The 13,877-nt window shown below is 39.7% G+C and overlaps 2 protein-coding genes across 2 annotated transcripts in view; both read right to left on the reverse strand.

The window, feature by feature from the left end:
- LOC125911320 (olfactory receptor 5G3-like) overlaps positions 1–1,684 on the reverse strand; it is a 5,619-nt gene extending 3,935 nt beyond the window's left edge. The window contains 2 exon segments of the mRNA XM_049615201.1: positions 452–594; positions 1,613–1,684. Of these exon segments, the coding sequence (XP_049471158.1) occupies positions 452–594; positions 1,613–1,684 (215 nt within the window).
- Positions 1,685–12,118: 10,434 nt separating this feature from the next.
- Positions 12,119–13,069, reverse strand: LOC125915815 (olfactory receptor 5G3-like). The gene has a single exon (XM_049621837.1). It carries the CDS (start codon positions 13,067–13,069, stop codon positions 12,119–12,121), a length of 951 nt encoding a protein of 316 aa, XP_049477794.1.
- Positions 13,070–13,877: the final 808 nt, after the last annotated feature.

Consider the following 13,877-nt stretch of genomic DNA (forward strand, 5'->3'; position numbering starts at 1 on the left):
GTAAGAAAGAGTCCAGATTCATATGTTTGTTACCAGGTCAAACAATTTCCTATATTAAAAAAAGTATTCACACTTTGAAGATACAGTGATTAAGATGTGAACCCTGAAATGCTACAGTGACAAAACAATAGTTAATATAATGTTTGTGCCCCCTGAGTTTATCATTACTTGAGAATTATCTGTGGAATGCATTTTCCACAGGGCAATTGCTTATTAATGGCAGCACTAAAATCAATCGCGGGAAATAGTGCCTGGGCATAAAAAGAAAGCCCACTTTTCAAAGCAGTGTTTGATAAATCCAAGACGACATATGCCGCAGCATTTCAGAGAAAGCTCCCTTCTTCACTGAGAGCTGAAGTGGTTGGAAAAACACTGCTTTCGTTTCATGTCTAACACAGTTCAAAATCTACGTGCAATGGCAGGCAGTGGTTGTGGACATTTGTGGACTAACAAGGGGAGGGCGTTTGGTGAGGGGAACGTGCTTCCATCCTTCCATTGCTCAGCACGCAAACAGGAATAAGACTCCGCCTCCCCTGTAAGGGGGATGATTTCTATGACCTTTGCATTTCTACATTCGGTGACCCGAGAATTTACCTGGACGTTGAAGTATCAGAAAGAGAGAAGAAGATCCGGCTTAAAATCGGGATCAAAACCTCAGTTATTTAGTGACCTGAAGAGCTGGACTAAACCAAAGACCACTCTCTCTGGGGTACTGGGACAATGAGTTTATGTTCCCACAGATCAGGTTCATTCTGAAGTCTTGCTAGTGTATTTCAAAACTTGCTATTAATCAATATCGGGGATACTCATTTCTTTAAGTTCATAGTACCCCTGGCTGAGTTCAAGGTAAATCAAAGCACAGACTTTTCAAAGAAGGAGATGTCATTGTGCACTAAAATGGTTGGGAAATATTTCATGGGCAGATTGGTTTGGAAAGGTGGACAAGTTTGAGATGACCTGAAATTGAGAGGAAAGACATTTCAGGTAGAACTAAGGAGATGAACAGAGGCAGGGAGGCAGGAACATTCAACTTGATTGGAATAAAGCTTCATGAAGGAGAAGAGAAAATATCACATTGAGGGAATAGTGGCATAGGCAGAATAATGGTCTCCAGTGATGTCCACCTCTTAACCCCAGGGACCGGTGATCATGTCACCTTACATGGTAAAAAGTGACTTTACCCATGTTATTAACTTAAGGACCTTGGAATGAGATTATCTGTGAGCCCTTCTCAGGAGATGTAAGTAAGGAACATGGGCAGATATGCAACTCTGAGGGTTTTGAAGATGAAGGAAGGGGCCATCAGCTAAGAAATGTGGGCAGGGTTTAATAGCTGGAGAAAGCGGGAAACATTTTCCTCTAGAGATTCCAGGAAGCAATGCAATCCTGCCAACACCTGATTGTAGTCTGGTGAGACCCATGTAGGACTCCTTAGCCTGCAGAGCATTAAATCAATACATTGTGTATACAACATTATGTTGTTTTAGCCACTGAACTTGTGGTAATTTTCAGGACAGCATTGAGAAACTAAAACACATAGGTTGGATGACCTCAGTCACCACTTTCTCTCAAAAACCTTCTATGATCCCCTAAAAGGGTTATGATCTCCCACCTCTGAAACTGCCATAACATTTCCCCAGTAGCTCGTCTCCAGTGTCATCTGACTTTTAAGAGTCAAGGACATGGTCTTACAATGGTCTATATCCTATGAAGTCCTGATGTCAGAGAGTTGCTGAGAAGACATATTCTGTAAGCATTTTTGAGCGATGTGTAAATTAAAGCAAAAATATTTCACAATCCATAATAATTTGAATGTAGCATTTAAATTATATCATACACTTTGCTTAAAGGAGGTAGAATAGGGGCACGTGCGTGGTTCAGTCAGTTAAGCATCTGATTCTTGATTCCAGCTCAGGTCATGACCTCAGGGTTTGTGGGTTCATGCCCTGCATCAGGCTCCATGCTAACTGTGGAGCCTGTTTGAGATTCTCCCTCTTTCGCTGTCCCTCCTCAGCTCTCTCTCTTTCCCTCTATCTCTCTCTCTCAAAATAAATAAATGAACTTAATTTTTTTAATCAAGTAGTATAAAGCCATTTTGCCCCATTCTTCTACTTGAAACCAACCAAAACTGGTAAGGAAACGGACAATAACAACAAGAAAAGATAAAGAAAATGACACTTTATGAAACTTCAAGAGAAGGAAATGATATGATATGAAAAAGATGATAAAGCAAATTCTATTATAGGAAAATGCTTCACTTTGACATTGAGAAAAATTTTCCCTCTGAAGAATGTAAACACTAAAAAAAAAGATATAATTGCTTAATATAATGGCTAGCTAACTGGCTGACTAGAGGTGGTCGTCAAGAGGATGTAGCTACCCATTGACTGTCTAGCTGGACCTGGGCAATCAGAGGCTCTGAGGCCCCCACCCATGGTCCTTGGAATGTACTCTCTGCCCACCTGTCCAGAGCGGGAGCTGTTTTCAAGGAGGCAGCCTCAAGGGAGTAATGTGTTGTTGAGACGATCTGGATGGCGTATGTGACTGAACCCAGTGAAGGCCCCTGTATAAACGTTTAAGGGGGCGCCTGGGAGGCTCTGTCGGTTAAGTGTCCAACTCTTGATTTTAGCTCAGGTCATGATCTCATGGTTCCTGGGTTTGAGCCCCACATCCGGCCCTGCACTTACCGCACGGAGCCCACTTGAGATCTTCTGCCTTCCTCTCTCTTTCTCTAACCCTCCACTGCTCATGCTCTATCTTTATCTCTCTCAAAAAATTAATAAACTTTAAAAGATTCCAGCAGGCAGGTGTGGAGAGATGCTCATCATGCTGCTGTCCCAAAGAAGCATTATCTGGAAGTTTTCTTCTTTGTTAAACTTGCCACCTGCCATACGATGTGGGCTGCCTCTTTCCTCAGTCTCTCCTGCCCTCTGACTACAGCGGCCAGTTTTAGATGTTACCTCGGTAATTCCCAAGTTTAGGAACCAACAATTGGTGAGCCAGCTAGGAGACCTAAGAATGGAGTCTCAGGAAAGAGGCATCGGGAGGGAAATCTCAAGTTGGCCCATGACCTCTGTATGGGGAGGGGTGGCCTGTGTGTAGATGCTGGTGGACCGCCGCTTGAGTGCAGAGATGCCCCCAGATGCCAGCTGCTTCGATGCCCCTGTTTGTGGGACTGCTGCAAAGTACGAAAGAAGTGGCTGCATGGTGGGCTGGCCTCTGCTGTGGGAAGCCTGCCTAGTCACCTACGCACAGCTAGAGACTGACGCTTGCGTTAGAAAGTTAGAAGAGCTGAGGTTAGAGAAGAAAGGGCAGGTGTCCACCCTCTGCTGTCTTCGGGGCTGGCAGCCGAGGTGTGCTTACGTAGAACTAAAACTTAATTTTCCTTCATCTGCTAAGCCATGAAGGTTTCTTGAACTATTGCTCTATCTTTTTTTTTTTTTTTTTTTTTTAATTTTTTTTCAATGTTTTTTATTTATTTTTGGGACAGAGAGAGACAGAGCATGAACGGGGGAGGGGCAGAGAGAGAGGGAGACACAGAATCGGAAACAGGCTCCAGGCTCTGAGCCATCAGCCCAGAGCCCGACGCGGGGCTCGAACTCACGGACCGCGAGATCGTGACCTGGCTGAAGTCGGACGCTTAACCGACTGCGCCACCCAGGCGCCCCTCTATTGCTCTATCTTGATAAGATTGTGAGAGTTTTTATTTCTCTTCTAAGTAATCTGTGCTTTATCAGAATTATTTCCTGTGCTTTCTGTTGTCTCTATCAAGTGTTTGATTACTTAAGAATCCATCTTTACTAGACTTACAGGAAAAAACTAAAAGACTATCAGAAAAATACTGTCCTCAATGTTTTATTAGTGAAAATAAGAGATATAAACATAGATATGTTTCAATGTTTGTATACATCTTAGGTGAAAAGAATGGTCCTCAGGTTCAAGTATACAAATTGGTACAAGAACTGTCTACTGGTTAATTTTGTTTCTAATCACATCTCAAAAGTAAGCAGTTAGTGGCAATTGTGTGTGGATGTTTTATTAGTCCATCAAAGGCTTTGGAGAATGGTCAGTGTCCTCCATGTTTATTATATGTGGTTACTTCCAGGGTAATCACTGACTAACTCTTGGTTAATTATGTGTTATCCCTCATCAGAGGATTCTATACTGTCTTTGCTTTATTGCTGGTTCACAAAACAATAGAGGAAAATTGACTAAAATCTTAGATCAGCATTGATAGGGCAATTTCACTTAAAATTATTGAGAATATTACTATAACATGTTCCATTAGCCAAACTTATAGCCCTGATAAAAGTGTAAAGGTAGAGCACAGGCAAGACCCAATGCAGAAAGATCATGTGAACATCGCAAATGCATTTTGTTTTATTTTTATTTTTTAAAGTTTACTTATTTGAGAGAGAGAGAGAGAGAGCGAGCAGGGAAGAGACAGAGAGAGAGGGAGACACAGAATCTGAGGCAGGCTCCACGCTCCAAGCTGTCAGCACAGGGCCCGACTCGGGGCTTGAACTCACAGGCTGGGAGATCATGACCTGAGCTGAAGTCGGATGCTTAACTGATTGAGCCACCCGGGCACCCTGCAAATGCATTTTAAACAATTGCCTTCAATCCTTCGGATGTGCTTTCTTGGTTGAGACTAGGAATGGTAAGTGGGGGGACTAAAGAGACGTGTCACAGTCTACCAATGATACTATTTCGTGGGTTCCTTACCACTGTAATCCCATATTTTATAGTGCCTAGAGTGTAAATGCCTCTGTGTATCTGCTAACTACTAACTCAAGAGATAAGTGCGATCATCCCAGACAATCACAATACTAAACCTTAGCTATCCTGCAAAATTCGTAGCTTCCAAATGTTCCCGCAACCTCTTATCCCTAAATGCACTTAAGCAGCCAATAACTGTTACCCTGAGATTCCATCTTCCTGTTCATACCTTCTGTCCCATGACTAAGATGACTCATTTCCTCCTACTTTCCAAGAATTTGCGCAGGGAATAATTCTTAGAAGAAAATTAAGTTTCGAATGACCATCCCCAATCAGCCTTAAAATCGTTCAGCTACTTGCTCCCCGCAGAACACTCATGTTAAGCTACTCCCCACATTTTAGCACTCTTAATACATGCTTGATTAAAGACTTTGGGTTGATATTTTCTTTCTTTCAGTGTAGGATTTACCTTAAAGAGTTGTAAATATAAAATGTTAGCAAACATTTTAGCAGAGAACAGGCTTCATAGCAGTTCCTCCATAAACGGTAGTAATACTGATGCTTCCAATAATTAAAAACATTTGTAGCTGATTTCATCGGAGGATGACGATGACGATGATGACGATGACGATGATGACGATGACGATGATGATGAAGACTAGGAAAGGAAACCGCCAATAATTGGGAGCAGCTTGGAACAATCACAGTGGAACAGTAAACTTTTTGAGGCTAGAGCAAACCCAACAGTAGGGCACATTGCCAGCAGTAAACTGAAATGCAAACAGCAAATTACTCTGATGCTTAAATTATTGTTTTCCTTGGTGATACCACACAGTGTTGCAGATTTCAAGCCGTTGTTTCTTTACTGATACACATCTCCGTGTTGCTTGCCGGCATTTTTGAAAGGGAATTTTATAGACTTCTTGTTAGAGATTTCTGTCTCAAGCCTCTAGAAACAAGCCAGGTCCTTTCCTGCCACGTAAGCCTCTGCCATTAGGATACAAGTAATAACGGAGCATTTTTTACCGTCACAGTTAGAAGAAGGCCGAAAAATTTGTAGTCTTACCCTTTGACACTGAAATGGGAGATGAAATGAAGTCACATATGTCTAGGGGTTTTTAAATGGAGCCAGGAGGCCAGAAAGGAGATGGGCCTTTTGTGCGTCCTCATCAGTGAAACCATCAACTTTTGGACGGGGCTAAACCACAAATATTCCAAGGATTCAGCCCAAACACCTGCAACTTGCTACACTAGGAAACTTTGCTTAGTGATAGCCTTAGCAACAAATTATATTCAGTTTCGTTTTCTGCCTCCAACACCAATCAAAATTCTTTGTAAACAACAAATACAAGCCATCTCTTACGTCTTCATAACCTCTTGACTTTTGTTCTCTGAGAGGACACAGTTTGGGCTGCTACCCAAATCTGTGTCCCCCAAATTGCAGTTCTGAGACCCCCAAATATAATGCTTGGTTTTATTTTAGCTTTGCCTCTTTCCTTGGTCAACGCCAAGTTTTTAGAGTTAAATAAAAGACTTCTACATCTTTGAAAAATGCCTGTATTCAATGAGTGGATTTACTTTTTAAAGTGCCCAGGGAAACAGTGTGTGAAACTTCAAACCACGGAAAGGCCAACCTTGCTTTGACTTGGTCTGTAGGACTGCAGCAAAGTATTTGGGCAGAGTCCTCTTCTCTGCCCAGGGAAGCAGGCTTGGCAGAGAAGAGATCGGTGGCAATGAATTCCTTGCATTTGTAAAGGAAGTTGCTTGTGAAGTTTATTCTTAAGCCATGCCACTTGAGATCCAGATCTCTTTTTTGTTGTTTAATGTTTTTAATTTTTATATTTTATTATTTTCATTTTTCATTATTGAAGTATATTTGATATACAATGTTATATTAGTTTTGAGTGTACAATATATTATGTCAACAATATACATTACTCAGTGCCCACTATGATAAATGTAGTCACCATCTGTCACCATACACTATTTACTAAAATTTTTATGCTGCGCTTCCTTTTTTTTTTCAAATGAAAATACCTTTATCTTACGAATTTTAGAAAACAAAAAAGGAAGAGGAGAAAAATGTTACCCAGAATCTTACCATCCAAGGACAAGCAATTATAACATTTGAGCCAATTTTCTTTCAGTTTTTTATTCTGCTTAGCTACTTTTTCATAATTATGACTTTTTAATCCACATTTAAAAAATTAATGTTTACTTATTTTTGAGAGAGGGAATCTGAAGCAGGCTCCAGGCTCTGAGCTGTCAGCACAGAGTCCGATGTGGGACTTGAACCCATGAATCATGAAACGTGAGCTGAAGTCCAGTGCTTAACCGACAGAGCCACCCAGACACCCCTTTAACCTACATTTTAATTCACATTATGTATTATTACTTTTTTTATCAATTCAAGTATAATTAACATACAGTGCTTTCTTAGTGCCAGGTGGACATTATAATGATTCAACAATTTTATACATTACTCAGTTCTCATCATGATAAGTGTACTCTTAATTTCCTTCACCTATTTCATTCATACCCCCACCCCCACCTCCACTCTAGAAACCACCAGTTTGTTGTCTATATATAAAACTCTGGTTTTTTTTGTTTGCCTCTTTATTTATTTATTTATTTATTTACTTACTTACTTATTTATGTTTCTTAAATTCTACATATGAGTGAAATCATATAATAGTTGTCATTCTCTGACTGACTTATTTCATTAGCATTAAACCCTCTAGACACATAAATTTGATTACTAATGGCAACATTTTATTTTGTGGCTCAGTTAATGGCCGAGAACTTCTATTGTGCATATAAACTACAAATGCTATAATTTATTTTATTTATTTTTTTAGCTTTAGCTTGAAGTACTTGTTATTTTTTTTTAAATTTTTATTCATTTAGTTTACTTTTTATTTTATTTTATTTATTTATTTTTTTAAGTTTACATCCAAGTTAGTTAGCATTTAGTGCAACAATGATTTCAGGAGTAGATTCCTTAATGCCTCTTACCCATTTAGCCCATCCCCCCCCACACCCCCTCCAGCAACCCTCTGTTTGTCTCCATATTTAATAGTCTCTTATGTTTTGTCCCCCTCCCTGTTTTACAGTATTTTTGTTTCCTTTCCCTTGTGTTCATCTCTTCTGTGTCTTTAAGTCCTCATATGAGTGAAGTCATATATTTGTCTTTCTCTGACTGACTAGTTTCCAAATGCTGTAATTGATTAAGTGAATTGTCCTTTATTCTTGTAGCCAGACTCTTTAGAGAACTCTGTGCTAGGTTCAAGTTTTAGAGATGCTGAGTCTGTTCTTAATGGAGTCTCCTCTTGTCGTCCAAGAGGTAAATGAGAGTTAAAATGCCTAAGGGCAAGCAGTTTCTAAAGGATATTTTTTTTTGTAATATAGTTATCCAAAATTTTATTAGGAATTGTTTTCCATATCTCTTTGTATTATAAATTCATTGAACTATCCAGGTAAGTGGATTGAGTTATTTCAGATGCCTGTACCATGTTAAACTATGAGGGTTTTTTGTTTATTTATAATATGGGTGCTAAATTTTGTTCAGCTTTGTAATTCCAACAGCTTTTATTGGGTTACCTCATACATGACCATAGCTTATTACCTCCTTTCTTATAAATGTGTGCTATTCCTCCATTGAAAGACTGAGGTTTTTTCCCTTGCCTTTGAATGTAGGCTGCCCTTAGTAACTTGCTTGATCAATGAATTCAGCAGATTCTTGGGCGGAATTCTGGAATCAGATCACTCACTGGACACCTGGCAGCAAGAGTCCCTTAATGGTGGAATGGGGCAGTCATAACCACTAGCATGCCCAAGCATTGCAATCACTAAGACCAGTGGATTGGGTTGGGGTACAGGTGAAACCTACACATTGAATTATTTAATTATCTCTAGGCTGTGAAAGCGCAGAAGATATGGTAACTATTGGACTATGAAGTTTGTTGTTAAATGAATACTTCTCACATGCTAAAGGATGAAAATAACAGGCCAATTTCCAATGCATGATATGATGTCAAAATCAGATAGGCAACATTTAAAAAGGTCTTCATCTCCTACAGTTAGAGACCAGACTGCATAGAAGCTCAATCCAACAACCTGATACTGGAAAACAGAATAAGAAAGGAGCTGAATTCATACCTCTGCAAGTTTCCGGTATAAAAGTCAGGATTCTGATAGGGAAGGAGTTGGACACTGAGAATAGGGAATAAGACATCTGATGTGTTTGAGATATTCCATTTTTCCGAAATCTTCTGACCCTGTAAAGTAGCCCTCTCCCCCTTGCTGGAAGAGACCAACCTTCCACTGCCAGAGACAATAAAGAGCCCTCACCTGAGGGAGGTGTGACACAAGATAATAAATATTTTTCTCAATATCTTGTCCCACCTCCCCTTTTAGCTTTTCGACCTAAACCAAGAGCAAGGCTTAGAATGGTTTGGTCTGAAGACTAAAGAGAATTGGCCACAAAAAGAGTTACAGGGCTTGGCTAATAAGTACCAGCCAGAAATGGAAAACAGCTTGAAGGTAATGTGCTTAGGGAGGGAGGAATATAAAGCTGGATGAGGAAGAATTTACTGATGCAGAACTCCAGTGACTCAAAAGTTACCTTCTAGGCAAGACACCAGGAGTGTATTCTTATGTACTATCAGGGTATCTCCTTGAGCTTTGAAACGAATGACAGCCTACAGTAAGTGCAGTAGAAATAACATTATTACCGTGGGAGAGTATTGAAGAAGGGGCCCAAAGGCTCAGAGATGTTAGGACACTTGAAAGGAATTATGATATAAGTAAATATATATGATGATGATGATGCTATCAGGAATCCATTAAAAAGATCCCAAGGGACTATGTTCCCTGAGAGGACACTTCTTCCACTGAAACAATAAAGAAAGGCACTAATAAGAGGGGCTCCAGCTGGTGGGAAGCCAGTGGTATGAGATATTGTTATGCATCCAGGCTTCCTAGAGCCAGGGAGAATGATAGGATTCCAGAACACGTGAATAAAGAAATTAATGCCACCACCAAAGACATAGAGGATACAGCAGAAGTAATCATATTATCTCTCTATTTAAGTCAGCAGTCTGGCCATCCAGAAATCAGATGGCTCTTAGAGAATGGCTGTAGACTGCTTAAAGTTCAACCAAATAGTGGCCCAATAGCAGCTCCATACCTTACATGGGATCGTTTACAAGGTCTCCCATGCATGGTATGCAGTTAATGACTTGGGAAATGTATCCTTTTCTATTCTGCCTAGAATGGAGGATGAGAAACAATTTATATTCATATGAGATGAACAACAATATTGATTTACAATTTTTCCTCAAGGCTGTATTAACTCGCCTCCCCTCCTTAATATAGTCCCCAGGTATGTGGCCCCCTAAGGTATTTGGCCTCCTACCTACTACACTTAGTGGATACTAATTGTAATGTCTACTATATTGGTAATATCATGCTGATAGAGCAGGTTACACAAGCAGATGCTGGAACATTGGAGACCTTGATAAGACACCTGCGCTCCAGACGGTGGGAGACAGAACACAAACACACAAACACCTGTTAGGATTCAGGAACGTGAAATGTTGGGTGAGTTTTACAGGTCCAGTGGTTAGGGGTATGCTAGAATACTCCATTGGAAGTAAAATTTATGAAGAAAGAACCAGAGGGTCCCAGTAGGCCTCTTTGGGTCTTGGAGGCAGCCTATTCCACAGCTAGGAATAGATCTCCAACAAGGATACCAAATGGCACAGAAGGCTGTAGGCATTAAGTGGGATGCAGAACAGGAGAGGCTCTGCAGCAGGTCCAGGTATAGTGCAAGCAGGCCTGCCCCTTGGGCCACGTGATACAACAGGATCTGTAAGGAAAGTGATGGTCATGGGAAAAAAGCAACATGGAGCTTATTACAAACCTCAGTGGGAATGCTGCTGGTCCTGAGCTTCAGGAGCCATTCTATACCATTGGCAAAAAGAATGCTATGGCTTTTGAGAAAGAGCTCCTGGTATGTTTGTGGGCCGTAATAAAGAACGAAGTCTTGCCCAGAAGCCACCATGTGTGTATGTATCCAGGACTGCTCTAATGCCCTGGGTCCTGTCAGATCCTCCAATAAATAAAGTACAATTGGCAAAGCAGAAATCATAAGATGTAAATGGAACTCCATATAAATGGAGCCCAAGTAAAGGCAGAGGGCGTGATTAAGCAGCAATTCAAATGTACATGAATAAAACTTCTCCTTTCCCACCTCAAATGCAGCTCCCATTGAAGTGATCAATGTCAACAGCTTGCTGTGCATCCTTTATAGTTCTCCCTGTACTCATTTACACCTGCATGCACATGCACATTTTATTATACAGCTTTCGTCCTTGTTCTTAACTACACTTTGATCTTCAGCTTGAGTTTTTTTCCACCTGACAGTGACTGCATACAATTGTCCTCTCCAGGTCAGTCCATAATTACCTTATCTAATCTTTTCATTTGTTGTGCATTTTGCACACACACACACACACACACACAAACACAAGTTGACTTTTCTTATAATGATGTAAAACAGACTATTTTCTTTATTTTATTTTTCCATGCATAATAGTTATATATATGTAATCTTATTCATTGGCCTTTACATTTCTGTTGTTCAGATTTATAAAGGAGAAATTCTAGGTCAAATGCTGTGTAAATTGATCATTTTATATGGAAACTACCAGATTTTTTGGGTAATGGGGAATTCATACTATAAACAGAAAATACAGAATGTACATGGCCAAACAGGAACTTCATCGTCATTGAAAACTAATAATATTTCATCTCTATTAAAAGGCACTGCACTGACATTTTAATTTCATTTCAGTTACTTGACCAATGATGATAGTGAACCTTTTTTCCATACATTTCTGTGTAGGGATCACCATTTCTGTGAATTGCTTGTTCATTTTTTCCCCATTTATCTAGTTTTGTTTCCATTGAATTTTAGACTGTTCTTTCATTATTAGGGATATTATCTCATTATTTGGCACATGTCACAAACATTTTCTCATTTTATTGTTTACTTTTTAATATTGTTTGTGGTACTCTGAACTTTTTATTATAACTTTTGGTTTTCTTGTCTGGATAAAATAGTATTCAAATATCCATGATAGTAAAATATTCACCTAAGTTTTCTTTCAGTATATTTTCACATTAATATTCTCAATATTTCACTATTTTGTTTTGAAACTCTTGTCATGTCACAGACAACAAGATGGGGCAGAAAAAATATTTAAGTACTAGTCCATTTTTCAAATCACTTATGACCTGGCAGTGGACAAATTCACATGCAGCTTCTGATTTCCACTTCAGTGATCTTTCTCCTACACAGCCTGCACCAACATCTATGGTACAACACGGCAGGGTTCTATTTTGCCAAAACCATTAGAGAATTTTTCCTTTCAAACTTCCTCCTGAGTGCATTTTTTACCTCCTTGTTCCTCAGGCTGTAGATGAGGGGGTTCAACATGGGGATCACCACGGTATAAAACAGAGAAATCACTTTATCGATATCCAGGGAGGGACTTGAGCCAGGCTGAACATAGGTAAAGAAAAGAGTCCCATATAGGATGGAGACAACTGCCAGGTGAGAAGAGCAGGTGGAGAAAGCTTTCCTTCTCCCATCAGCAGTCTGCATCTTCAAGATGGCCGCCAGGATGCAAACATAGGAGACCATGATGATCAAGCCACTGAGCATTACTACAGCTCCAGCCAAGATGAACAGCACTAATTTATTGATCAAGATGTCTGCACATGCTAAGGAAAGCAGTGGTGAAATGTCACAGAAGAAGTGATTGATGATATTTGTACCACAGAAGGGTAAGCGAAAAGTGAGAATTGTATGGGTCATTGTGCTTAGAAGAGCCATGGCATAAGGCCCTACTACCAGCTGCACACAGACCCTCTGGGACATGATGAGTGTATACAACAAGGGCTTACAGATGGCCATGTACCGGTCATATGCCATGGAAGCCAGGAGGAAACATTCAGTTGCCACAAAGAAACCAGAGAACCACATCTGTGTAGCACAACCCATGAAAGAGATACCTTTTTTCTCTGCAAAGATATCATACAGCATCTTGGGGGCAATGGAAGAAGAGGAACAAATATCTACAAAGGACAAGTGGCTGAGAAAAAAGTACATAGGAGTGTGGAATCTGAGATCAGTCCATATGAGAATGATCATCCCTATGTTACCCCCCAGGGTGACAAGATAGACAATGAAGAGCATGACAAAGAGGACAATCTGCTCTTGGAGAATGTCTGTGAGACCCAAGAAAAGAAATTCAGTCACTTCAGTCTGATTCTTATTTTCCATTGGTCAGTTTTAACCTGTTACAAGAAGCAAAAACATTTAAAAAATCAATCATCAATAGTTACAAATAATATTTTAACCTAATGACAGATTACCCTAAACAGGTCTCTAACAGGAAGTTATGGAAATATTATTGACCTGGAAGACAGTATTTCCATGTACTAGTTCTGGGAGTTGTGCAAAGATACTGTGTAAACTTGGACAATTCATCCCTGATCTCTTTGGATTTGGTACTCTCTCCCATAAAAAGAAGAGTTCAAGTGTATGGTTTAAATCTCCCTCAAGTCATAAAATCATACTTGAAATGGGAATTAGTCTCCATATTTCATTTTACTGGATTATGGGATAACAAAACTCTCTTAGAATATCTTTACTGGGAATGCTGCCAAATCTCACTAGTGTGATATTCAGATCCTGACATTAGACATCTGGGAAAGACTAAGCAGGAGAGTTCCTGTTCTTATTGAAAGATCAGTACCATTCTATTATTGTTAGGACATAGTTCATAGATGGGCTTATCGGTCTACTCTGTACTTTCACTGGTAATGGCAGGTGGAAAGGACAATACACAATTGACAAAGGTGATTCATATAAAGACATATGGTGTCATGGAAGAAATAGAGAGGCCTTGCCTTTGAGATCAAGTGATCTGGCAAATGTGAGACGGCAACTTTTCATGGAAATTGTATAGAAAATTAAGACTTTGGTGCATCTAAATAATGTAGAGTTGTTTTTTTGTGATTTCCCATATATTCCGTAAACTGATTTTGAGACATTTTTCTGGAAATTTGTTAGGCAATTACAATTTATT

Source organism: Panthera uncia, chromosome D1 (assembly GCF_023721935.1).
Source record: "Panthera uncia isolate 11264 chromosome D1, Puncia_PCG_1.0, whole genome shotgun sequence".
NCBI lineage: Eukaryota > Metazoa > Chordata > Mammalia > Carnivora > Felidae > Panthera > Panthera uncia.

Bases quoted from the DNA above. Each gene is read 5' to 3' on its own strand.
- LOC125915815 (XM_049621837.1), bottom strand. From the start codon at position 13,069: ATGGAAAATAAGAATCAGACTGAAGTGACTGAATTTCTTTTCTTGGGT.